Here is a 25,287-nt window from a genome sequence, read left to right as displayed (position 1 = left end):
GTAATGAAGAGGCTTTTCGTGGGCGATGCCACATGAATAAAAATGATGGCTACAAAGGATTATGGCAAGACACACCCACACTTCCCCAAACCAGCGTGTACTCACCGCATTTTCGCCGAATGGATCCCACTGTACGGCACCTCGCCTGCCCGGCATGCGTCCGCCGCCTTTCGACCGAGCGCCGATCGGGTGGCACCTCGTGCCTCTTCCGCTATTCGGCCGCCCTACGCCTGGGGCCGATTGGTGGCGCTGTCGCTGCTGGTCGGCCGCCCTACGCCTGGGGCCGATTGGTGGCGCTGTTGCTGCTGGTCGGCCGCCCTACGTCTGGGGCCGATTGGTGGCGCTGTTGCTGCTGGTCGGCCGCCCTAGGCCTGGAGCCGATTGGTGGCGCTGTTGCTGCTGGTCGGCCGCCCTACGCCTGGGGCCGATTGGTGGCGCTGTTGCTGCTGGTCGGCCGCCCTACGCCTGGGGCCGATTGGTGGCGCTGCGTGTGCTGTTGCTTTCCCTTGTGGACCCTCTCTGCCGGAAGACCTCCACTTTTCTTCACGGCAGAGTCCCGGGGCCTCCGAGTTTTGTTGTGCTGCTCGGCGATTCGGAGTGCCGATTGGCAGCACTGCGGAAACTGTGGCCCTACGCCTGTGGCGCCTCCTGGGGTCTACCAGGGGGCTGCTGCTTTTCGTTGATTTGTTCCTACACTTGTGGCGCCTCCTGGGGTCTACCAGGGGGCTGCTGCTTTTCGTTGATTTGTTCCTACACTTGTGGCGCCTCCTGGGGTCTACCAGGGGGCTGCTGATTTTCTTCGGCTCGCCCGAGATTGCCGCGCCGGAAGGCAGTTGAGGTGAGGGGGGAAAAAAAAGAGCCCTGAGGAAGCAAACAAACGCGTTAAATTTTTGGCCTACGGGTTGCATTTGTTCCACTTACGCAACTTGGTCCTGCGGCTCTTTCCTTTTTCTTTTCCTGCTCTTTTTCTTTAATGCCGCCTCTTCTGGCCGGCTCGTCTCTCCGGTTTTCTGTCAAAAGGCAGAGTGGGTTAGTGTACGCACGTTGGCGCACTGCAGGGTAGTGCTTACCTTTTTTCTTCTTCTTTTTTTTTCTTTTATTTTCGGCCGATTCCGCGACACCGATACTGGTCGTCAACCTTCCGGGAATACGCTCTGAAGCGGGTTTCTGCGCGGTGGGAAAATATCCGGTTAGAGCGGAATGGTCGGTGGATTGCATGGTCTAAGCTTTAGCTTACCTGCTTTTCCTTCGGCAAAATTTTGAGGCACGCCGTCCTGTAGCCACCAACACGTCCGAGCACCACTTACTTTTTCCGAAATGGCCGATCTTTTCCGCGTGGCCCGTTTGACAGCTCTTGTTGCACGCTGCGTTTGCTTTCCTCATTTTTGGGTACTTTTGGCATAAAAAGTACGCTTGGCGCATTTTAACCAATTTTGGTTTAACAATAACAACACGCTGATTTTTCTCTATATGGGGATGGGTTTTAATGTGTTCATTTTGCCAATCGCTCGTATCGTGAAATATTTTTAGGACTAATAACTTAGCTTTAACCTTAAATGCAACACAACATTGCTGCTTTGGTAGAATTTTTCATGGATCATGATAAGGATCCATGAAAAATTCATAATCACGCCACTAGGAGTTCGAAGGAGATATGAAAATCGACGGCTGTGTCGAGAAAACCTCGTACTGATGTCACCCTGCAGTGGTGAGTTTCTTCAAAACTAAAGACAATAAACTATATCTCTACGCCAACGAATCTTGGCAGAATCCAACAAAATTTAAGCCAACAAGTTATGGCAAATGTGTCGATCATTACCAGTATATCTGGCAGAAAGAAACTCCTTCGAATCCTTAAAACAATCTACTTAATAACATCCACCTCAGCAGCATACGAAAATCCAAAATCAAATGGTTATTGATAGAGATAATAACCTAGATCTTACAAATAGAACTTAACAAACGAAATTTAGGTGGGAACTTAACTGGTTTATACTAAGAGCAACAGAAGTCTAAGGAAAAGAGGGATTTAATCCTCTTAATTACCAAGGGCCCGGAATAGAGGTTATACCGCGCCTCCAGATCGCGTTCCTTTTGATATTTCCTTGGCAACCCCCTTGACAACTGTGCATGATCCATTATGTATCATTTTGTGAGGTTGGTGATTTGTGGTCAAGTCTGAATCGGACAGTTGAACTGTCGACACCATTTCAGGCGAGGGTAATTTGTGGTTCCGCTGCGCGTATTTTGGGGTGTGGACCATGGTAGATGGTGTTCTCATAGCTTGTGGTTTTGACAAAGTTGGTAGATAACTTTTGAGAATTTCGTCTTGATCGGGAGGTCGTAATCGGAAGTTGACATGGTTGGTTGAAGATATTCTTAATCGGGAAGTCTTAATCGGGAGTTGACATGGTTGGTTGAAGATAGTCTTGATCGGGAAGTCTTAATCGGGAGTTGTCATGGTTGATTGAAGATGGTCTTGATCTGGTAGTCATGATCGGGTAGTCTTTATCGGGTAGTCTTTATCGGGTAGTCTTAATCGGGAGGTCTTAATCGGGTAGTCTTAATCGGGAGGTCCTTGTGGATGTACTTGTTCGGTTTTCTTATTTCTGGGAAGCCTGGTCAGCTATGGTCCTCCGGACTAGGAGAAAGTCAGCAGGAATCTTGCAACCTCTTTCAAGCTACCCTGGGCGTTGTCCTGATTCGTCCTGTTGATACTGTGCTGAATAAGCAGGGTTCGTGTTAGCGGGACAAAATCGGATATTGCTGCTGCTGCGAATGAGCTCCCTCAGACGGGCCCTTCTTCCGGAGTCGTCGAGCAAAGCAGATGGTTGTGGTGCTGACGATGAACGTGTTTTCCGCATCGGCGATGCTTTTGTTGGCAACCTTGGGTAGCGGACATAGCTAGACTTGTTACTGTACTCACGAGGAGGTAGATAAGAGATATTGCTCACTGCGTTTTCCAGATGCACGATTTTTCCCGATCGGCCTAACGGTATTTTCTGCGCTGTTGCGCTTGGTTGACAGGCTTTGGCTGTGGTCATAGCTGAAGGGTTTTTGTATTGATTCGGAGATTTTTGGGGTTGGTGGATGATCTCCTGTTTGTGGTAGTAACGACTGGCGTGTTTTGACCTCGTTAGGCTCTTGTTGACTACCTTGGGTAGCGGTCATAGCTGGATTATGGGCGTGTGGCTTTTGACAGTTAGCGAGAGATAGTCGATATGGTAGTAGCGGCCGTCATGATGTCTACTCCTCACAACTTCTTCGCTTAACTGTATTCTATGGTGCTGAATCCTCTTCTTGATGTCCTGACAATCCTTTCAATTGCAGCGACGTGGTGTTTGGAGCTGCTGTACTTGACTTTCCGAACATTCCAATATCCCGAACCTGGATGGGTTCTCTGCGATGGTGTGTAGCGCCTGGCTACGGTGGCTCACCAGTACTACTATCCCCAGCGCTGCTACGCTGCTTCAGATGACAGGATTGCATTCTGGACAATGAGTGGCGGCAATCCCACGCAAGGTTGCCAGCCCTCTCCAAATTCTGACGAACTTCCTGGCAGAGTTCTCAGAGTCCATTCAGCCGACGCTGGTCCCGCGCAAGGCCGTTGTCTCCTTCATAAACGCCTACTTCGTTGTGTTCGTCGGTGTCCTAGCGACGAATTAGCATCAGCTGTGCTTCATTGAGTTGTTCGAATGGAAGAGTTCTGTATAATTTACTCCGAGTTGTTGGGGGCGAGGTTTCAAAGATGATGTTGTTGGTCCTTCAGCCATCTCCATTTCGTGTTTTGTGCTCCGAGTGAGCTTGTGGTCAGCTTTGTTGCTTACATAGCTTGAATACTAGTCTGGTTTGATATCCTTCACGTGGTAGCGACCTCGCTTTCCGGTGACGACATCCTCCAGAGTGTAGAGATTGGCTCCCAGCTTTTCTTTAACGATAGCTGGAATAAATTTGGGGTCCAGTTTCTTGTTGATATGGTCCGTCTTCGAAGAAAGAACAAACGAGCGGCGCCATACTAGCTCGCCCGGTTGAAAGGACACAGTCCGCTTTTGTAGATCGTAGCGCTTCTTTGTCTTCTCGTGGGTCTTCTTGATCCGCTGTTGGATGAATTTGTGAATCCTGTTGATCGTGGATAGCCGCATCTCCTGCGCGACCTTTGGATCGTCCGACACGTTTAAGTCCTGCAGAGTGTAGAGGTCCGTGTGCAACAGAAGTTCCCTGCCGAAGTTGGCGAAGTGCGGGCTGACTCCGGTTGATTCGTGCTTCGCACTGTTGATAGCTGCGGTGATGGCGGCCAGGTTCTTGTCCCACTCTCGATGATCTTCCTCCAACAACGATCGAACACAAGTGATAAGAACTCTGTTCACTCGCTCGGCGTTGTTGACCTGCGGTGCGTAGAAAGCGGTCTTCATGTGGATGATGTTGTGACGGCTTAGCAGCGCCCGAAACACCTGCGACTCGAACTGCTTGCCGTTATCTGATAAAATAATCCTTGGTCTGGAGAACTTGAGGAACACCTTTTCTTCCAAAAACTCGACCATCTTGCTCGAATCAGCGGCTCGCATCGGGTGAGCGATGACGTATTTCGTGATCCAGTCGACAATTACTAGCAGCACAGTGTTGCCTTTCTTGGATCTGGTTAACGGTCCGACGAAATCGATAGAAATTAGCTCCCACGGGACCTTCGCTGGCTTGAGCTTCCCCATCTGCGGCATCATTCTTATATTGGGCGCTTTACTAGCCTTGCACGTACTGCATGCTTTGACGTAACGGGCGACGTTGTCCTGCATCTTCGGCCAGTAATAGTGCTGCTGTAGTTTGTGCCACGTCTTCTGGAAGCCTAGATGCGCTGCTGATGGTGCGTCGTGGTATCGCCGAATGAGTTCTGCTCGGTGGTTTTCCGGGACTACTTTCTTCCATCGATGCGTGATTAAACCAGCCTCATCCTTACAATGACAATTTTTGTAGAGCTCGTTGTTCGCGATACGGAAATCGGGATATTTGTCGCCTTTCCTTTCCACCTGCTTGACGATGTTCTTGTACCATGGATCATTTTCCTCGGAAATCGAAAACACTAGCGAACAGACTACTCTGGATAGCGCATCTGGTACGGTGTTGCAGCTGCCCTTCCGGTACCTGATTTCGAAGTCGAACGCGTTGAGTCTCAAAAGCCATCTGCTCATCAAGGCTGTGGGGTTCTTTAAAGTTTTCAGGTAGCTGAGGGCGGAATGGTCACAATAGACGACGAAGCGTACCCCTTCTATATACCCACGAAACTTTTCTATAGCACGAATAACTGCTAAGCACTCCTTTTCTGTAACTGTGTATTTTCGCTCCGACGAAGATAGCTTCTGGGAAAAATAACTGATCGGGTGTTCTTCTCCCTCGATGTCCTGCGTCAATACAGCACCAATCGCGACATCGCTAGCGTCGCATGCTATTGAGAACGGTTTTGTATAGTCCGGCATCGCAAGTACTGGCGCGGTGACTAGAGCTGACTTGAGTTTGAGAAAAGCTTCTTCTGCTGCTGTTGTCCATCGAAATTTGATCTTGGCTTTCGTGAGTTCCGTGATTGGTGCAGCAATTCGTGAAAACTCCGGAATGAAGCGTCGATACCATCCGCATAAGCCTAGGAATCTTTGAACCTCCTTTCGTGTATTTGGAACTGGAAATTTGACGATGCTCTCCACCTTTTCCTCGTCGACCCTCCATCCTCCTTCACTGAGAACGTAGCCCAAATATTTTATGCGTTGGCGACAGAACTTGGATTTTTCCGGAGAAATGGTGAGATTCGCCTGACGTAGTCTGGTTGCCACTTCCTGAAGAACTGCTACGTGTTCGTCAAACGTTTTGGAGCAGATAATAATGTCGTCCAAATAATGAAAAACGAATGGCTCCATGTCCGCGAAAAGATGTGTCATTAGTCTTGCGAGTCCTTGACTTGCCGTACAGATGCCAAAAGGAACAACCTTAAATTGGTAGTGACCACGGGATGGTACCGTGAATGCTGTTAAGGGTCGTGACTTTTGTTGGAGCGGCATTTGCCAGAAGGCATCCTTCAAGTCAATTGAAGATATGTACGAGCATCCTCCGAGGTTATTGATGATTGCGGAGATCTGCGGTATCGGATAACCTTCGTTCACCATGATTGAGTTCAGGTGTCTTGCGTCTAAACATACCCGGTATCTGCCATCTTTCTTCTTCACCGCTACCAGTGGATTGTTCCACGGTGAGAACACTGCTTCTTCGATCACGTCTAGGGATAGCATTCGGTCGACTTCTTTGTTAACTTCCGCTAGGACGTACTGCGACATTGGGTAGTACCGTTGTTTCCTTGGTGGCGCATTTCCGACGTCGATTTGATGTTCGTAGATCTGCGTCCTACCTAGTTTACCATCTTCTGCCTTCGGAAATATGTGTACCACTTGGTCTAGTCGCTTTTGCTGTTCTGGTGAAAGCGCCTTCATCGGTTCTGCATCTTGTTCAATTTCATTGTTCATTATCGAGAAGCACACTGCCTTGACGCCAAACGTTTGCCAGAAGTTCATGCCCATGATAGCGCAATCTGGCAAGCTAGGCACGAGAAGAACCGGCAAGATTTCGCTTCGATTGTTGTACGATATTGGCAGACGTGTGAAGTGATTGATCTGGTGTGGCGTTCCGTCCGCTGTCTTGATCCCACCGCTCAATGCTTCTTTTCGTAGTCCCAGCTCTTCTACAATCTGTGCTTTATTGCCACCTAACAACGAACAGTTTGCGCCACTGTCCAACAAAGCTGTAACTTTCTTTCCAAGAACGTCCAAAACGGCGTGTGGACGATTGTCATGTCCGGGATTGATAATGATAGAGTTGATGTCTAGTAAGTCGGGAGGTATTGAAGGTTGATAGCTGTGTTGCGAAGAATCTGGCCCTCCATCTACCACCTCCTCGCTGCGGCGTTTTCCGCTTCGCTGTTACAAACAAGACAGCTGCGTAACGTGTAACCTTTTCGACCGCATCTGTAGCAAAAGAGAATTGCCTGTGCCTTCGTGCAATCCGGAAACCTATGCCCCTCCTCATCGCAGTTCCAGCAAAGCGCTGGACGGTACGCTGCATGCTGAACAGGATCTAGATCGTACATATTGCTGCCTGCTTGCTGAAGCTGCTGGTTCTGGAGCTGTGGTTGATAGTGCTGTTGGAATTGCCGTTGAGGCTGCTGTTGTTGAAGCTGTTGCTGTTGAAGCTGTTGCTGTTGAGGCTGCTGCTGTTGTTGAAGCTGCTGCTGTTGAGGCTGCTGTCGCGGAGCCCATTTAGCTTGCTGTTGCAACGGATGTTGTATTCGATAGCTCTCCGCTTGACTGCCTTGCCGATTCACCAAATTGTTCAGACCTGCCGAAGTTGTAGGCGGTTGCTGACGCTGTTCCGGTCGTTGTTGAGAGTGTTGCTGCTGTAGTCCTGTATTGAAACGATTCGATCTGCGCTCCAGTTGAAGCTTCATGGCACAAACTTGCTCGTACAGCTGGTTGAAGTCCCCTTGCAAACCGTTTGCTTCTTCTGGATCCACTAGATCTGCTTCAGTTTGGATAGCTGACGTTGAAGCCGCACCTTGCTGGGCCTCGTTCTCCACCGCATGTACTCTGTTGAAGCGTGGCTGTTGTATTGGAAGCCGATGCGATGGTGCTGAGTATGATGTGGCTCCGTACAACTGCTCGTCCGCCTCCACTGCTTGCAATCTCCCGAAACGCTGCTGCTGGTGTTGCTGCGACCGACTTGTTGTTGCTGGTGTTGCGAAGTTCGGTTCTAGTAAGTGGTTGTGCGGAATTGGAATTCTGCGCTGCTGGTTCAGCAATAGCCTTGTTTCGTCGAAGTTGCTGCAGACGTTGACCAGGTCCATCAGTGTCTTTGGCTGAGCGGCTGTTACTATTGTTGCATAGTCCATGTTCATATTTTTCTTGACTATGAACAACTTCTCCTCTTCCGTAAGTGGTGGATCGATGAAGCGGAATAGTGTAGAGATGTCACGGAAGAACTTATCGAACGTTTCGTTGGCACCTTGAAAACGAAAGCTGGCTTCCAGCCTCAGGATCTGAGCATACCCGCTTGGCAGAAACTCCCGTCGAATTTCTTGCTTGAATGCTTGCCAGGAATACAGGCGACGTTGGGCAAGTGCTCTGGAGTACCAGTCGAGTGCGTCTTCAAGCAACAGGTGCTTTATGGAAGCCAGAAGTGTCTGATCGTCGATTCCCTCTGATCTGGCAAACGTCTCCACTCGGTCTAGGAAAATGTTGAGGGACGTGGTGTCCTTTTCGCCTCGGAACTTGAAAGGCCAATTGTGAATCGCCTTCTGCATCCGCCTGTCGTAGTTGCTACCACTTCGGTTTGTAAAGCTGTCGTTCAACTGCTGCTGCCTCCTTTGTCGTTGTTGAATGTCGAACCGCAGTTCGTCCAGAACGTTCACAGCAGCCAGACCAGCCGAACTACCCGACCTCCGGATGATTACTTCCTCCAAGTCCCTCTGTCCTTGTCTGCCTTCTTGGAATGGAAGAGAAGACGGCTCGACATCCGCTTCTTGCATCCGTGCTCGTGCTCCTTCATCATTTCCGACTGCTTGTGGCCTCGGTGGAATCGTCAACGCATCGCAGGCATCCCTACTGCTACTGTTCTCTGCCTGGATGGTTGGGACACTAGTTGAAAGGCTAGTGTTTTCTGTTTCACTTAACACCATATTGACTGCACTGTTCACGCACTCTATCTGAGCTAGCAGCGTCTCTACAAGCTCGCACACGACCCTACGCGTTTCCTCTAAACTCGCGACCACTGGAATCAGTGATAATCTTTGCCGGTAATGAAGCAATCTCGATTTCGCGCAAGCCATTTGATCGGCATTTCTATTCTGCGTGGCTAAATCAACATGATTTCTCAATTCTACCACTGCCCTCTGGCAGACCTCGATGTTCAACTCCGGCGACATTACGTGTTCTGAATTAACATAAATGGTGTCTCTAAGGGTGTCCTCTTGGACAAGGGCTTTTAACTTGACCACCCTAGCTCTTCTAGAGCATGGGGCTAGATTCGTAACATGGCGCAAGGCCAATTCATATTCCATCTCCTCATCATTAAGATGATACAACTCAATTTGTTTATTCATCATCATTTATTTGGATCAAAAACCAGATATTTTCAGTGGACTTACAGATTAAAATAACAACTTGATACGATACAAAAACTTGAGCGAAAATCAAAATAAACCTAACAGTTGCTTTTACAATTCAACTGTAATAATAATCATCACAATATCATCATAACATTTAATGATATTTATTAAATTAAACGAACAAAATAATACGGTTCGTTTTTAGTTGGGCGCCATTTGTAATGAAGAGGCTTTTCGTGGGCGATGCCACATGAATAAAAATGATGGCTACAAAGGATTATGGCAAGACACACCCACACTTCCCCAAACCAGCGTGTACTCACCGCATTTTCGCCGAATGGATCCCACTGTACGGCACCTCGCCTGCCCGGCATGCGTCCGCCGCCTTTCGACCGAGCGCCGATCGGGTGGCACCTCGTGCCTCTTCCGCTATTCGGCCGCCCTACGCCTGGGGCCGATTGGTGGCGCTGTCGCTGCTGGTCGGCCGCCCTACGCCTGGGGCCGATTGGTGGCGCTGTTGCTGCTGGTCGGCCGCCCTACGTCTGGGGCCGATTGGTGGCGCTGTTGCTGCTGGTCGGCCGCCCTAGGCCTGGAGCCGATTGGTGGCGCTGTTGCTGCTGGTCGGCCGCCCTACGCCTGGGGCCGATTGGTGGCGCTGTTGCTGCTGGTCGGCCGCCCTACGCCTGGGGCCGATTGGTGGCGCTGCGTGTGCTGTTGCTTTCCCTTGTGGACCCTCTCTGCCGGAAGACCTCCACTTTTCTTCACGGCAGAGTCCCGGGGCCTCCGAGTTTTGTTGTGCTGCTCGGCGATTCGGAGTGCCGATTGGCAGCACTGCGGAAACTGTGGCCCTACGCCTGTGGCGCCTCCTGGGGTCTACCAGGGGGCTGCTGCTTTTCGTTGATTTGTTCCTACACTTGTGGCGCCTCCTGGGGTCTACCAGGGGGCTGCTGCTTTTCGTTGATTTGTTCCTACACTTGTGGCGCCTCCTGGGGTCTACCAGGGGGCTGCTGATTTTCTTCGGCTCGCCCGAGATTGCCGCGCCGGAAGGCAGTTGAGGTGAGGGGGGAAAAAAAAGAGCCCTGAGGAAGCAAACAAACGCGTTAAATTTTTGGCCTACGGGTTGCATTTGTTCCACTTACGCAACTTGGTCCTGCGGCTCTTTCCTTTTTCTTTTCCTGCTCTTTTTCTTTAATGCCGCCTCTTCTGGCCGGCTCGTCTCTCCGGTTTTCTGTCAAAAGGCAGAGTGGGTTAGTGTACGCACGTTGGCGCACTGCAGGGTAGTGCTTACCTTTTTTCTTCTTCTTTTTTTTTCTTTTATTTTCGGCCGATTCCGCGACACCGATACTGGTCGTCAACCTTCCGGGAATACGCTCTGAAGCGGGTTTCTGCGCGGTGGGAAAATATCCGGTTAGAGCGGAATGGTCGGTGGATTGCATGGTCTAAGCTTTAGCTTACCTGCTTTTCCTTCGGCAAAATTTTGAGGCACGCCGTCCTGTAGCCACCAACACGTCCGAGCACCACTTACTTTTTCCGAAATGGCCGATCTTTTCCGCGTGGCCCGTTTGACAGCTCTTGTTGCACGCTGCGTTTGCTTTCCTCATTTTTGGGTACTTTTGGCATAAAAAGTACGCTTGGCGCATTTTAACCAATTTTGGTTTAACAATAACAACACGCTGATTTTTCTCTATATGGGGATGGGTTTTAATGTGTTCATTTTGCCAATCGCTCGTATCGTGAAATATTTTTAGGACTAATAACTTAGCTTTAACCTTAAATGCAACACTGGAAAAAAAGGAGACGATATCTGTTGAGCCATCGCCATGTATAAAGTGTGCTGGCAGAAAAAAGTTGGCTATCTAAATAAAATGAAAAAAAAACAAAGTTCCGGCTCAAGGATGACCGGTCTTATATTGAATAGACAATAAAGTATTTATTGCTACGCATGAGAAATCATTTTAGTATTTTTTTTTGAGAAATTTCATTATTTTTTACTTTTTTGAACGAATTCTGAAAATGCATGGGCATCCCTATGTCAAAATATACAGAATTGACTACACTGAACCAAATCTGGCAATAAAATTTAAAGAGTCAATCCAATAAATCTTAAATTACAGTGTGTAATAGGAGCTATTGTATAATCCAGTAAAAAATATAGGAAATTCCAATGAATCTAAGCAGCTTGTTATAATCAGTATCAAATAAAAGAATTTCCTATAAATACTGAACCAAATCTGGCTATGAAATTGAAAGAGTCAATGCAATAAAAATCAAAATTCAATGTGTAATAGGAGATACTGATAAATCCAGTACAAAATAAAGGAAATTCCAATGAATTTCAGCAGCTGGTTATAATCAGTATCAAATACAAAAAAATCCAACGAATTTTAGCATTTTGAAGTTATGTATAATGTACATCTCAGAGGATGGTTATTCATCCATTCAGTGTTCTTAACGGTCGTTATTTTTCAGTTTGTTTGTTATTCAATTGGTAAGTTGGTAAAAGTACCTTTAAAATGCTTATGATTTTTTCAATTTCATTTCATGTAGGAAATTAAACGTCTTCTATTGGGCAGATGGAACAACAATTGCTAAGCAAATTGTTCCCCCGCTGGGGGACGAGACGCAACAATGGAAAATCACCTTTATCAGTGATTGTTGGACAGTTGGATTATCCTTTCCGGAAGTCATCATACTTTTTTATCTGCTGCAATTTAGTGAAGGTAAGTTTTTAAATACATAAACTTGTGTATTTTTGTATAAAAAAACAAAATTATAATTTTAGGCATCCAATAGATCACCCAATTATAGTCTAGCTTGTGGCAAACAAGCTGAAAAATACGTATGCTGAATTGTCGGATGTGTTTTCGATTTCCAAGGAACATCGCTTCATCATACTGGATCCAATTCCCTTGGGTCCACCGGTTTGATGCTTTCTATTACCGGAAAAAGGTACAGGCCATCATCCAGCTAATAGAAACCGCACGCAGAACTGGAAACGACCGATTTCAAACAAAGATGAGACGGAAATCGGAGCTCTTCCGATTCCAGTTTGAAGAATTCAAGCTGAAACAAAACTGGAGGTAAATAAGAACCCAGACAACCATTTGGTGGGTATTTCGAATTCGCAACGCAAATATACGTGCAAATATACGTGTAAACATATCGTATATAATGTAGCAAAACCAGTATATACGTATCATTTTGGAGGCCATATAGGTACATTAGCAAACATATTCTTGATTTGGATTGTATTAAATTACGATTTGCACGACTTGTCATGCGCATCATTTACGACTACCCTGATTCTTTTTGGAATATACTATGACAATTTACATCATCATATAGATGATTGAGGTTGTAATATACGACATTTTTCGTAACAATATGGAAAGTTTGACGACTTATTTGGTCGTCTTTTGCGACTTGAGTGCAAGGCTCTCATTTTCCGTCAGTTGAATAAAAATAAGATTATTATTATTTTTGTATTTTAAACCAATTGGTTTATTCATTCCCAAAAATAATAATAATAAGATTATTTAAAAAAAAAACGCTTTTTTTGCCGCCAAATTCAAGTTTATATCGTACAAATTTATTAATTGCCTGACCTAGACTTGATCCCTTGACCATAGGATCTGCAGCTCATGATGCTTCCTCGACGCTATCTGGAATATATAAATTCAAGGGGATTTGCTTCAAAGGCATTAAACCAAAAGCAAATCGTATATTTCTATAACTAAAATCTTTTAAATCGTAGAACACGTCATCGATGATCTAAAAATAGATCAGCATTTTGAAGCCTCCTTTAATACGATTCCAATCATCGATGTCCCATTATCATAAACGATTTTATTGAATTTTTTTGTCTTCTTTTACGATTGCCAGCAAACGTTTTACGAAAATCAGACATGCGAATTAATTTGCAAAGGTATACGATTGCATGCACATTATTACGAGACAATGCAGTTATATACGTTTTTTATTTCGAATTATTTAATGCATAGCACGACAAAATCTCTCAGTCACGGCTGATCACCGTATATCGGTCGTTCCACGGATTTTTTGCGAATTGTCGTACACAAAGGTCGAGTTCATATGTACATAACTACGAGTCTCTCTTCTTGTCGAAATAAAATCATGCAATGCTTTTAAATACGATAAAGAATATGCATGAACCGCACATTGTAGGTGCAGATATACGAAAATGAGTATGAATAACATTCTATACGATGTAATCTGTAAAAGAAAATACGACTTCTGGTTGTCTGGGAAATTTATGGCTATTGAGTTAAGGTAAACAGTTCTCATAAATCGCTTCGCTTTTTTCAGATTGAAAAGATTCCTTTATAACTGAGCTACCATTCAGCTGGCTGAAGATTTGTGCACCCGGGAATGAACATATAGCAGTGATGAAGCAGGGCCAGGAAGTCCCGGGACCGAATACAATCTACGTCCTATGTGTCAATGTTCCGAACGATTTTGGAGGAGTTGTATTTGCAACTTACAATACAGAAAAATTTAATTTGATTCTAAAGCTAACACTGTAAATTACCTAACTCACTGATTGTATCACATACGCCAACAAACTGTTGTAAATAATACCTACTTTCTTAAAAAATAAAAATAAAATTAAGGAAAACAAATTACGAGCGTATTTGATTGCGCTGATAAAACCATTCATTTCACTATCCAAAACAATAAATTTTGTCATTATGGCTCGAATTAAAATTCATTGGAAATTCTTATAAAATGAATCTATCTTCTACTGGTAAAAAGTATTGGATTTTCTTTTAGTGCGAAAACACTAAAATTCCTTATAAACCCTATAGCCGGATTTTGTTCAGTGTAACTGGCTGAAAGCTTTCGAATGTGTAAAAGCTTTTTGCTCACGCTCTGTGTAAAGTGCCCAAACATAAAACTAAGTGGAGACACTTTTCTCGAATCTGTACACCCTTAGAAAATCTTACACAAAAGTATGTAAAAAGAAGTCAAAACAACCCGTAAGTGCAGGAAGCCACCAGTATGTAAAAATGGTGGTACGGAAAATAATGTAATATAGGCTGGTACATACCAGTATGTAGAAAGTACGCAAACGAACGTAGAGCTCTGTGAACTAAAAAGTATGTTAAAATCACATAAAATAGGAAAAAATCAAGTTTCTAATTTGGAATTAAGAAGCAGGGATATTTTCTTTCAAAAATAAATTCAATTTCTTTTTGAGTATGCTATTTATTGTCCATCAATTATAATTTTAAAGCTATATTATATAATAATAATAGACCTAGTGATTTTTTTTCGATTGGATATCACCTCCATCATTTCCGGGCCAACTGTTAGTTTTAGCAAACTGTCTTCGTTGGTTCATTGAACAGTTTTTCGCTGGGGACAACAGGATCGGCCATACTATGGTGGATAAACTGGAAGACACGCTGATTGGCCAGTTCGGGACAGTTCCTTGAGCTGGTGTCATTAGGCAAGAATTTGGGACTGGATTTCTATGGGATTCAGTAACCGACTGGCCGGAGAAGTTAGAAATCCTGTAGAAGCAAAAAATGGTTAGCAAAATTGTTAAAAAATAAATAATTAAAAGTACATACCCTTTTTGTTCCGCTTGACTGCGGCTGGGACTATTGAAATCAGATTGTGGAATCGTCCGGTTTCATGTCGCTTCTGGATCCAGAGGAAACCAACCACTATCCTTAAATTATGGAGAAGAATTATAAAAACATACAGCAGTTATAAATGTTTTCAAACTTACCGAAAAAGCGAACAATTTTCGATCTTTTCGCAAAGATTCGCCGGGCAGTTTTGCAAAAGTTGTTATGTGCGCGCAAGTGGGATGCAAATCATAGACTGACTCTTGGTGGTGCGAGTGAGATGCAAAACGCCGTCAACTACAAATTTACTGAAATTGCAGTTCTTTCTACAGAGAGGGTTTTGTAGAACACAAAGAACTGACAAAGTATGTAATTTCTGAAACTCACTTCTACGTAAAAGTTGTCGAACTTCTTAGTATGTACTTTTTACATAAACAGTATGTATAATTTTCTTAGCGTGTATGGATTTTTATACAGATTAGAGTAACTTTGGTTACCGTGTACACACAAGATTTTAACCAAATTAAAATCATTTCAAGTTTATCGTGCACGTAGTTTTGACAGTTTTTTGTTTTGTTCTGCTTCTTGCGTGCCTGATCGTTTTTCGTTACACAATTATTCGCGAACGGTTTTTATCCGGGTTGTCCAGCAGAATTACTTCACCGAAACCATGTCCAAGTACAAGCAACTCATAAATCTCCCCACTACGTACGCCCGACGGATGAATCACTTATCGAATCGGATTTTCGGAGAAGTTACGCGACCGACAAACTCACAATCGTTGAAGGTGGTGAAAATGTTCAGCGAAGAGCCGATCCAGTGCCGGGATTACGTCGTCAATTGGTACCCCAGGCACGTGGAAACACATCTGCTGGCCATGAAGCTACGCGAGTACGGTCTGTTCCGGGACGAACATCAGGACTTCAAGGAGGAAATGAAACGATTGCGGGCGCTTCGAGGAAAGGCTCCCCCCAAGAAGGGCGAGGGTAAGCGGTCCAAGAAATAAGTTTAGAGGGTAAATAAAACGCTGGTTGGTTTTTAAAACATTTTTATTTGTTCTCTAATTTCACGTAAGTAGTAAGTATTACAACCCTTACTTTAGGAATCTCTTCCTAGCGACTGTTTTAATACTTGGGTTAGGAAATGAAACAACGTTATATTTTAGCCTGTATGACACTAACGTAGAGAAGGTAGAATGCTCGATTTATCCAGTTCTTGCATGTCAGTTCAGAAGAAAACGGTACTACCGGAGCTGGAACCGGAAGTGGTTGCCGGGGTGTTAGTGTTGAAGGTTCGGCTATCCTTCCGACGGGGAGGCAGCTCGAAATGCCAATCCTCAGATGAGCTCTGGTCCACACACTGGGGCAGATTGTCGGTCGATGCGCTGCTTCCATTTTCACGAACTGCGGCCGGAATGATCGCTTTGTTCAACTGAGTTCCCTTCGATGGAATTCGTTTCAACGGTGGCCTTGCTTTGATGCCGAAGGTGGTTGGCCTATTGCAAGGTTTTTCAGCTAGCATAAGTTGTAAAAGTTTGTACTGTAAGAAAGATGAACGAAATTTGAATTTCAATTGCATTATAAAACAAACTTTTTACTTACCTCATTAGGATACTTTTCTTCGAAATCGTCGGGGAATTTGTTCCTGCGCACGTCTTTCAGGGTGCAAATGCGTTCCATTTCGGTGCCGAAGCTAACCAGCAGCTCAAACAAAATTAATCCCAACGAATAGATGTCGACTTTGTAGTCGTACAGCAAACCCTTCTGCTGTTCCGGGGACATGTACAGATGGGTACCCACCTGCCGTGTATGTCTTTCTTTGGCTGCCACCTGTCCACCCAAAATGACTCCCGGCGGAAGGTTGTTTTCACTATCGTAAGCCAAGTCGCTTGAATCGGTCACCAGGCCAAAGTCACCGATCTTAACCCGTCCATCTAAGGAGAAAAATATATTGCTCGGTTTCAGGTCCCGATGGATCAGCCCCTTCAAATGGACATATTCCACTGCGTCAACAATTTGCTCGAAAATTGGAATGATACTGTCTTGTCGAACGGACAGATCGTTCAGCGTAAGCCACTCTTTGAGTGACTGTTTCTGGCACAACTGCATCTGGATGTAAAGGTAGATCTTGTTGCTCACCGTACTGGTGCCGACTGAACTGGCAACTGCGCTGATGCTTTCCGTCATGTGACTATTATGAGTAATGTCCAGCAGCCGCCGAGACCGACTGACTCGGCTGTTACTGGTGAGATCAAGGGAAAGCGGTCGCTTATGGCGGTTTCGTCGCACCATCGACTGCGACGTTTCCTGGATTGATATAACGTGATGGTTCTTGGATGTTTTCTGTTTGTCTTGGGAAGGTTCCTGAAACACAATATCGACTGAATCGCCGTTCGTTCCATGGTCGGTTTGATCATTTTTGAATTCTATCTGGAATGAATCGTCATCCGTTTCGCTTCGCATAGACCGATTTGCGTCCGCTTTGAACTGAATGAATGAGCAACTGTCTGATTCATCATCAGCTATCGGGGCTGATACGGAGAAACTAGGTTCCGAAAATTTAGTTAGCCATGGTCCCTGAAGCTGACTGGAATGTTGTTTTTTATTAAAGTCTTTGAAAATTTCATTCTTGTTGTTGAATCGTGAGTCAGTCGGGCTGGTCCTTGTTGGACTTTCAATGTCAATCGATGTCGACAAACAATTTCTTTCGATCCAGATTTTATCTTGATGCTCCTGCCAACCAGGAGGAGGAGTTTCTGTCCACGCATAAAAGTATCGGACAATATTGTTGTGTTCACAATGCGCTAAAGTTTTAACTTCTCTCATAACACGATCTTTCGATTCCTGTTTGTTTGGCAAGACAACTCGTTTTATTGCATAATGACAATCGTCAAGCTTGTTTCGGACCTCAAAAACTACTCCAAAACCACCTTTTCCCAAGCATTGAACCATATCATATTCTTCTTGGAAGCGGGATACGAAGTTTTCTCCATTCGACTCAGACAAGCTACGTGATGCGTTTCGCATTATTCCCAAGGGAGCAACCGGCGTTTCCTCTGTCGCTTCTTCAGCTATTGGGACAGGTACTTGTCGCTCGACAAACACCACAACTTCTTTTTCGTTTTTGAAACGTAGCATAAAATTCAAAATGAATGCAGTCGTAACCGAAATAACCAGAATCTCCTTCCACCAGTACCAAATGGATATTATTATCACTTTTACCGGAGCATCCGGATCCATTGCGAAATCGAATATAGAACTTTCATTTCGACCTGCGATGGCCGGTGTTTCAGTATCGTTGGAACAAAGTTGTTTTTCGTCCACTGGAGTGTAAAGGAAGAACCCATCGCCGTTCACGTAGTTCGATTGGTACAGGACTGAACGAGCTATTGCAGTTGATTCGGCATATTTGGAATCTTCTTCTTGCATCGTTTCGCTACCATCCGTTAAAAAGCCTGCAACCCGTGGACGAGCAGGATATGGCTTCCAGGGTATAACCATAACCTTTTGATCATCGGTCAGCAAAAAATCCTGGGCGCTTGTTTTATGCTGAACGACTAGAGCTGTTGATTCCTGTATATACAATTGCTTTCGGTGCATTCCCAAATATATCGATGGATTGACCATTCCATTTCGTTCCTGAAAATCCTGTCTTGAAGGCTGATTATTCCATAACCAATCAGCGCCACTAAACAAATCTATGCTCATAATTTCGTTTTTGTTCTTTGCTCTCCATGCGCTCACAATCGGATGTTCAAATTTATACTTCCAAATCACAACATTTGGTTCGGAACGTCTGACCGCACAAATTATTCCCTCCGGTATAACAACCTTCAATTCCAAATTCAAAATAGTCGGATCCAAGGTATCCTTGGTACTGCCCTGGCAATTTTCGTTCTTCAACATCTCCAACTCATGTTGCCCGATGCTAAAATTCCAACGTTCATTTCCTGTCCTCGACTCAACAGCCCTAACAGTCTGAGTCTGTCTTCGAACAACAATAACGTCATCCAAGAGTGGGTCGTGCTCCATAACCACTTCCTCCCTCGGGGGACCATTCTTGGCCGAATCATTTTCAATTTCCGTGGCATTCCGACACCCGGCCATGGTACATTCGTACAAAACCTGCCCGGTCTTGGAAGAAATCCCGTAACTGCGCGTTTCCTTGCCACCGGAAATTACCAGATCGTCGGAAAATTTGAACGATGATTTCAGCAGATCATCGGCGCTGAACGGAATCGGTTCCACCGTATCGCCATCGAACTTGTACAGTCCCCCATTGAGGGAGGGAATCATGCGGACCCATTTGCCGTTGTTGGTCAGCTCCAACCGATGGATGCTGGAAGATAGAAGCGGTCCGGGTCCAGTTGCCACGCTCCACCGTAATTTACCCTGATCTGTGAGATCCAACGCAGAAAGTCGTCCATCCAGTGTGGTGACGTAAAGTAATCTGAAATTGAATATAAGATTTAATGATATGTAAGTTTTAACTTTTGAATGAATCGAATAAAATTAGAAAGTCCACAATATAGGTGTACATATTTCCTATGGGGCCTGATCAAATATCAAATTCTTATTTTGTTACCTCCCCCTTGAAATTTTCCAAAAAAGGAAATAAATAACGTATGTAGTGTCACAGCGTTTTTAAAATTAAAAAAAAAAAGTATTGCGTCGTGATTGTATTTTTACTTTGGAAGATTTACCTTCAACTAGTCTATAGTATTTAAACAGATGGATTGCTGAATTTTAACGTGTTGGTCTATCTTGAAGGCGATGAGTTTTAATTTGAATATTGTATTTCCATCCCTAATCAAACTGTTTTAATCTGATTTTGAATAAATAAGACAATCTTATGCATAGGTTTTTATCATAAACTGGTTATTTATGAAGGTAAAGGTATTGAAGCCATTTTAATAGAAAATACGCTCCAAACCTTCCTCCATTCTTCAAATCTTTTTCAAAGAATCGAAAAGAAAATACATAATTACCTAATCAACCGTTTATTTCTGACGGATTTCCCTACAAATTACCTAAATTGAGTATACAAAAAATAGCTGGTTTAGGAGGAATAGTTATTGAGGCAATAATTATCGAAAAAGCTTTTTAAGTTATCCTAATGTTTAGAGAAAATTTAAAAAAAAGCACGCCCGAGCATGATGCAATCATGCTTCAACATGAAGCATCATGAATGCATCTTCCAGAAAATAAGGTAAAGGTAAAAAAGAGAATCTCCAAAGAAAATTGTGTTCAACCTTGAGCTTGAAGTATGAGATAATGGAGATAGTAGCGTTCCCCGACAGAAGCAAACAAATAAATAACACGTCATATCAAGGAAAAAAAACTCACCGATCGCTAACATCACGTCCCTCATCGCAGTAATAAATCTTGGCCGGTGGTTCCGTTCCCTCGACCATTTCGGTACGCACGAAACGGTTGGTGCAACATCCCAGCAGAATGACCACAATCGCCACCAGAAATCCAATCAGCGTGGACAACGTAGCCATCGCAGCCCGGTTTTCCGATAACTTCGTTCTATTTTTATATTTTTATGCTAGACAACTAGGCAAGGGAGAAAATTCCAACAGGGAAGATACTGTTGGAACTTCTGGGAGCTTCATCGGATTTGCTAATAGTCGATCGAGATTGCTCTCGAGCGCAGTCAAACATATCACACACTGCTGGCAAATAGGAAGCACACCCGTACGGGGAACCTTTGCGACGGTTCTAACTCGGCGGAAGGCTGGAATTTTCCGATCTAATTTGCGTGATGAAAATACGTTCGCTTCTAGAATCAGCGGAAAAACGATTATGGTGCAAGTTGCGAACCGAACGAGAAAAACACGGAAAACACTCCAACCTGGAGCTGTCAAAACTTTCGAGTGGTATTGTTCGATTGTGCCGACAAAGCGGTTCATATAAACTTGTGAACTGGTTGCCATAATGTCGTTATTTCGTGTTATCTTTTGAAATATTTTTCTTCCATATATGTGCTCGTGTTTTAAAAACAGAAAATTGAATATAAAATTTAATTTATTATTTTGGCAACCTTGAACGGAGGAACCTATCGGTCTTGCACGTTAAGTTTGTGTGAACGCAGCGAAAAAGTTTTTTAGGACAAAGGAATTTTCCTTCGTTTAGTCGCCAAACAAAGGAAAATTACTTAATTTGGTTCTGAGACAAATAAAATTTCTTCTTTTCTCATCTTTTTTCTTCGCTCCAAAACTATAAGAACTGCTGGCGTTCGTAAATTAAACAAACTGTATGCAAAAGCATTGGAAGGTGATTTGACATCTACCAAACAAATCGATACATCACCCAAACAAATCAGTTTACGAACACGCCGTTAAACATTTTCTATAGGTTGTTGGGTTAGAAAACGTCACCACCGCAGTTCGCTTCGCATTTGCGAAATTTTGCACGGATAACGGCCGTTACCGCTCGCGACTGTAAAACATTGCACGGAACCAAACTTTCAATGTAGATAGCAATATATTTTTCAAATCCGTTTAAAGGTTTTCGTGAACAATCGAAAATGAGTAAACCCACGTAGATGAACTATATCTTATAGTGTTTATTTTTTAACTAAAATGTTTTGAAGTTGTCTAGCGTGTAGAAAAAGCCAGCTTATACCGAACGCAATGTCTGCCTGATTGACCAATCCCAGGAGAAAACCGCTTTTTACCTGTCGAAGTCTTTTTGGTTCCGTCATCATTCTGAAGGAATATTGTTCCAATATCGAGTGTTTAACAGTAAAAATTCACCAACAAAAGCTTTAAAAATCACGAGCAGCTCATTGGCCATTGTCTGCAATGAGCGCACCTCCGGTAAGTTCAAAAATTTAATTCATTTAAGCTTAGAAAACAGGGCAACTTTTTTTTTTCAGAATCACCCGTCCGGAAGTGGACCGAGCTCTTCCGGCGCTGCTCCGGTGTCGGTTCAAGAGTTCACCATACGGGTTCCGAAGAACATGAAAAAGAAGTACCACGTTATGCGGTATAACGCGACCCTAAATGTGGATTTTACGCAGTGGCGCACGGTAAAAATGGAACGGGAAAACAACCTCAAAGAGTTCAAGGGCTTCGATGAGGATATGCCCAAATTTGGTGCGGGTTCCGAGTTCAACCGGGATTTGAGGGAGGAAGCCCGTCGCAAGCGGTACGGTATTATCGCTAAAAAGTACAGACCGGAAGCTCAACCGTGGATTTTGAAAACCGGTGGCAAGAAAGATGGGAAAAAATTCCGAGGCATTCGGGAGGGAGGCGTTGGAGAAAATGCCGCGTTTTATGTGTTTACTCACGCTCCGGATGGTGCTATCGAAGCGTACCCGCTGCATGAGTGGTACAACTTCCAGCCCATTCAACGGTACAAGGCCCTCTCGGCCGAGGAAGCAGAGGAAGCCTTTGGGCAGCGGAAGAAAGTTATGAACTATTTTGCCATGATGTTGCGGAAACGCTTGAAAGGCGACGAAGATAACGCGGAGGAACAGGAAGAGACTAAGGGTAAGTTATCAGTTTCGGTTACAGTTTTGGTTGAGATAATTTTCTGAACTTAATCATTTCAGGTAAAAAAGGCGGCAAGGGTGGCAAAGGTGCGGATCTGAAAATCAGTGACATGGACGAATGGATCGACTCGGATGAGATGAGTTCGTCCGATGACGATGGAGATGGTAAAACGAAGGAAAAAGACAGCGACGACGAGGCCGAGAAGAAAAAAGCCAAAAACAAGAAAACATTGGCAGACAACAAGAAGAAAAAGCGAGACGTGGACGAGGAGGCCTTTGAGGAATCGGACGATGGTGACGAGGAAGGCCGAGAGTTGGATTATATTTCCGATTCGTCCGAAGATGAGTCGGAACCGGAGGCTAAGGCCAACAAAGAACTCAAGTCGGTGGCGGAAGAAGACGCCTTGCGAAAGTTGTTAACATCGGACGAAGAATCTGATGAGGAGGAAAAGAAATCGGACGAGGAAGAGAATAAGAAGGACGAAGAAAAGGCTGCCAAATCAAAGGAAAAAGAAAAGGAAGCTAAAGAGAAAGAGTCGAAGGAATCGAAGAAAAAGAAGAAAAGCAAGAAGAAGAAGAAGAACGAGAATGACAAAAAAGAATCCTCCAGTGGTTCCAGTTCGGATAGCTCCGACTCCGATGGAGATAACAGTAACTCGAAACAGAAGAAAAAACACAAGAAGGACAAGGAAGGCTCCCATGGTTCCAATCTATCAAGTGCCAACAATTCCCGATCCGCTTCCCCGAGCATGTCCCAGTTGGAAAATAATAAACGTAAAATGGCAGGTTCAAATATGCCTACAGCCGATCTAACCGGATCGGACAACAGCAATAGTCCGATGTCGACCCCGGCCAAGAAGGCCAAGATGGATTTGCCACCAACTTTTACTGGTCTCGTTAGCTCCAGCAGCAAAGAGTGAGTATTTTGATAGCATTTTTCAAACGTATTTATAACGAAAATTTTCTAAACCCTAATCTAGTGACTACGGTATTACGGAGGAGGCGGTGCGGCGATATCTGATGCGTAAGCCAATGACCACGACCGAATTGTTGACCAAGTTCAAGAACAAAAAGACGGGAGTCTCGAGCGACAAGCTGGTGGAGACAATGACTGCCATCCTCAAGAAGATTAACCCGGTCAAGCAGACCATCCAGGGCAAGATGTACCTGAGTATCAAGGTGCCCAAATAAGGTTGACATCCGTGTGGGGTTCGGTTCGCCCAGAGAACGGTGATTTTCGTTTTCCTTTATAAAAATATTTTAAGAACGTAATTATCCATTATCAATTCTTGATCTGTTGATTAAATCATTTTTAGTCAAATTGGTATTTTTGTCAATACCTGGAAACTTGAGAAAGCAAAACCTGTACATATAGAAAAATAGAGATAGAGAAATTCCCATCGATTGAAGAATTATTATTAAATTTTACTTTAATAATTTTGCAAAAATTTTTTAGCTACAAACTTTTTAGTTAATCAGAATAGCTGTGAGGAGCTTTTACGCCTGAAAATAGGCTTAATATAATTGTGTTAAAGAACTTGAATACAAGTTGTAAGCTCTTGAATACAATGCTTTTCAAGCTTGCACTCAAGGGCTGGCAATCTTGCTTCTACACAAGTTCTTGTGTACAACTAAATTGTTGCCTATGTTCAGGCGTTTTGAAGTCAAGTTATTTCCAAAGTACGTTAAAAAATAAGTTCAATATAATCATCAAAGTAATGATGCACTGCACTGAACCTCAAAAATACCCAAACTTGAGAACTTTCCCCGCCAACCCGAATGAAACTCCCTCCCTACAGGTTTGGCTATTGGTGGCATAACCCAAAGTCAAGCTCTTAAAGGAGAACTCATCCCCCAAAATCTGATACCGCAATAAAATGGAAATCAAAATAAAAAAAAAATACTGCAGGTTCGGGAATCACACCCATACCTGCACGCAGCGAAAAAGTTTTTTATTTCAAAGGAAAGTGCCGCAAAAACAAAGGATTTTTTCCTTTGGTTTTGGGACAAATAAAAATTCTTTTGGTTCAAAAGCATTTTCCTTTGTTTTAAAGAATTTTTCTTTTGAAAAATCTTTGAATCAAAATCTTAATACTTTGAAACAAAAAACAGTTTCATTTGATACAAAGTTATTTTCGTTCGCCACAATGTTATTTAGATTTAGATTTAAAAAGATCACGCAGCGAAAAGATTTTTTATTTCAAAGGAAAGTGCCGCAAAAACAAAGGATTTTTTCCTTTGATTTTGGGATAAATAAAAATTCGTTTGGTTCAAATGAATTTTTCTTTGTTTCGAAGAATTTTTCTTTTGAAAAATCTTTGAATCAAAATTCTAATCCTTTGAAACAAAAAACAGTTTCATTTGATACAAAGTTGTTTTCGTTTGCTACAATGTAACATAGATTTAGATTTAAAAGCATTCATTTATTGAACTCTTTCCCATTTATTCCAATTGGAAGAAATATTTTCAGTTGTTCCGAAGTTCCTATTAGGAATTTTAAAAAATAAAAAGAAAAATATAAAATTTTAATTCTTTTTTATTCACGAACTTAAAAAAAACACTTGTTCACTATATAAATAATTGAATGATCCGATCCTAAATTTCGGTGACAAAGTTTACCAGTCTGGCGTAGAGGCATTTCTTCGTGAGCTGACTTCCGGAAGCAAGTCTCGTTGCTGGCTTTCCTCGCTATCCGACTGGTGGTTGCCGCTGAAGATCGGGCCGAAGATAAACTAACCGCTGAATTTCGGGTGGAATCAGCAGTGGTCCTGTAACAATGCAAGCGCTTATAGAAATTCTTAAATATTCCCTTTTTTATTAACGGATACGCTTACCATTCTTCATCCTGAATTCTCCTTAGCTAACTCTGATTAACTGGTTTAGATTTTTAACACATTCTACCAAACTCAATTCTATTTTTCTGTTTTACTCATCTTGCTCAATCCAAAATAACTCTAAGTTTGAAGTTTTTATTTAAAGAAATTATTCCTTTCCTTCGAAAGCATTTTTCTTTGGTTAAAAGAAAATTTACTTTGTTGCAAAAGAAATATGCAATTGAAC

General features: G+C 43.6%; 3 protein-coding genes across 3 annotated transcripts; 2 read left to right on the top strand and 1 right to left on the bottom strand.

The window, feature by feature from the left end:
• Nucleotides 1-15,289: 15,289 nt before the first annotated feature.
• LOC129759554 (28S ribosomal protein S33, mitochondrial) lies at nucleotides 15,290-15,773 on the top strand. The gene has a single exon (XM_055757021.1). The coding sequence runs from the start codon at nucleotides 15,398-15,400 to the stop codon at nucleotides 15,731-15,733; it is 336 nt and encodes a 111-aa protein (XP_055612996.1). The 5' UTR covers nucleotides 15,290-15,397; the 3' UTR covers nucleotides 15,734-15,773.
• Nucleotides 15,759-20,575, bottom strand: LOC129759552 (eukaryotic translation initiation factor 2-alpha kinase-like). The gene is made up of 3 exons (XM_055757019.1): nucleotides 20,073-20,575; nucleotides 16,329-19,176; nucleotides 15,759-16,266 (listed from the first exon to the last, which is right to left on the bottom strand). The coding sequence occupies exons 1-3, from the start codon at nucleotides 20,228-20,230 to the stop codon at nucleotides 15,955-15,957; spliced, it is 3,318 nt and encodes a 1,105-aa protein (XP_055612994.1). The 5' UTR covers nucleotides 20,231-20,575; the 3' UTR covers nucleotides 15,759-15,954.
• An 806-nt stretch (nucleotides 20,576-21,381) lies between these two features.
• LOC129759553 (general transcription factor IIF subunit 1) lies at nucleotides 21,382-23,548 on the top strand. Its single transcript, XM_055757020.1, has 4 exons — nucleotides 21,382-21,550; nucleotides 21,610-22,225; nucleotides 22,288-23,143; nucleotides 23,208-23,548. Exons 1-4 carry the CDS (start codon nucleotides 21,536-21,538, stop codon nucleotides 23,416-23,418), a joined length of 1,698 nt encoding a protein of 565 aa, XP_055612995.1. The 5' UTR covers nucleotides 21,382-21,535; the 3' UTR covers nucleotides 23,419-23,548.
• Nucleotides 23,549-25,287: the final 1,739 nt, after the last annotated feature.

This window comes from Uranotaenia lowii, unplaced genomic scaffold (assembly GCF_029784155.1).
Source record: "Uranotaenia lowii strain MFRU-FL unplaced genomic scaffold, ASM2978415v1 HiC_scaffold_19, whole genome shotgun sequence".
Classification (NCBI taxonomy): Eukaryota; Metazoa; Arthropoda; class Insecta; order Diptera; family Culicidae; genus Uranotaenia; species Uranotaenia lowii.
This window is presented reverse-complemented; position numbering and strand designations above follow the sequence as displayed.

Bases quoted from the DNA above. Each gene is read 5' to 3' on its own strand.
- LOC129759552 (XM_055757019.1), bottom strand. From the start codon at position 20,230: ATGGCTACGTTGTCCACGCTGATTGGATTTCTGGTGGCGATTGTGGTC. The intron at 19,177-20,072 runs GTGAGTTTTTTT...ATTCAATTTCAG, and splicing joins GGACGTGATGTTAGCGATCG to ATTACTTTACGTCACCACAC. The intron at 16,267-16,328 runs GTAAGTAAAAAG...TCTTTCTTACAG, and splicing joins AAGAAAAGTATCCTAATGAG to TACAAACTTTTACAACTTAT.
- LOC129759553 (XM_055757020.1), top strand. The intron at 22,226-22,287 runs GTAAGTTATCAG...TAATCATTTCAG, and splicing joins GGAACAGGAAGAGACTAAGG to GTAAAAAAGGCGGCAAGGGT. The intron at 23,144-23,207 runs GTGAGTATTTTG...ACCCTAATCTAG, and splicing joins GTTAGCTCCAGCAGCAAAGA to TGACTACGGTATTACGGAGG.
- LOC129759554 (XM_055757021.1), top strand. From the start codon at position 15,398: ATGTCCAAGTACAAGCAACTCATAAATCTCCCCACTACGTACGCCCGA.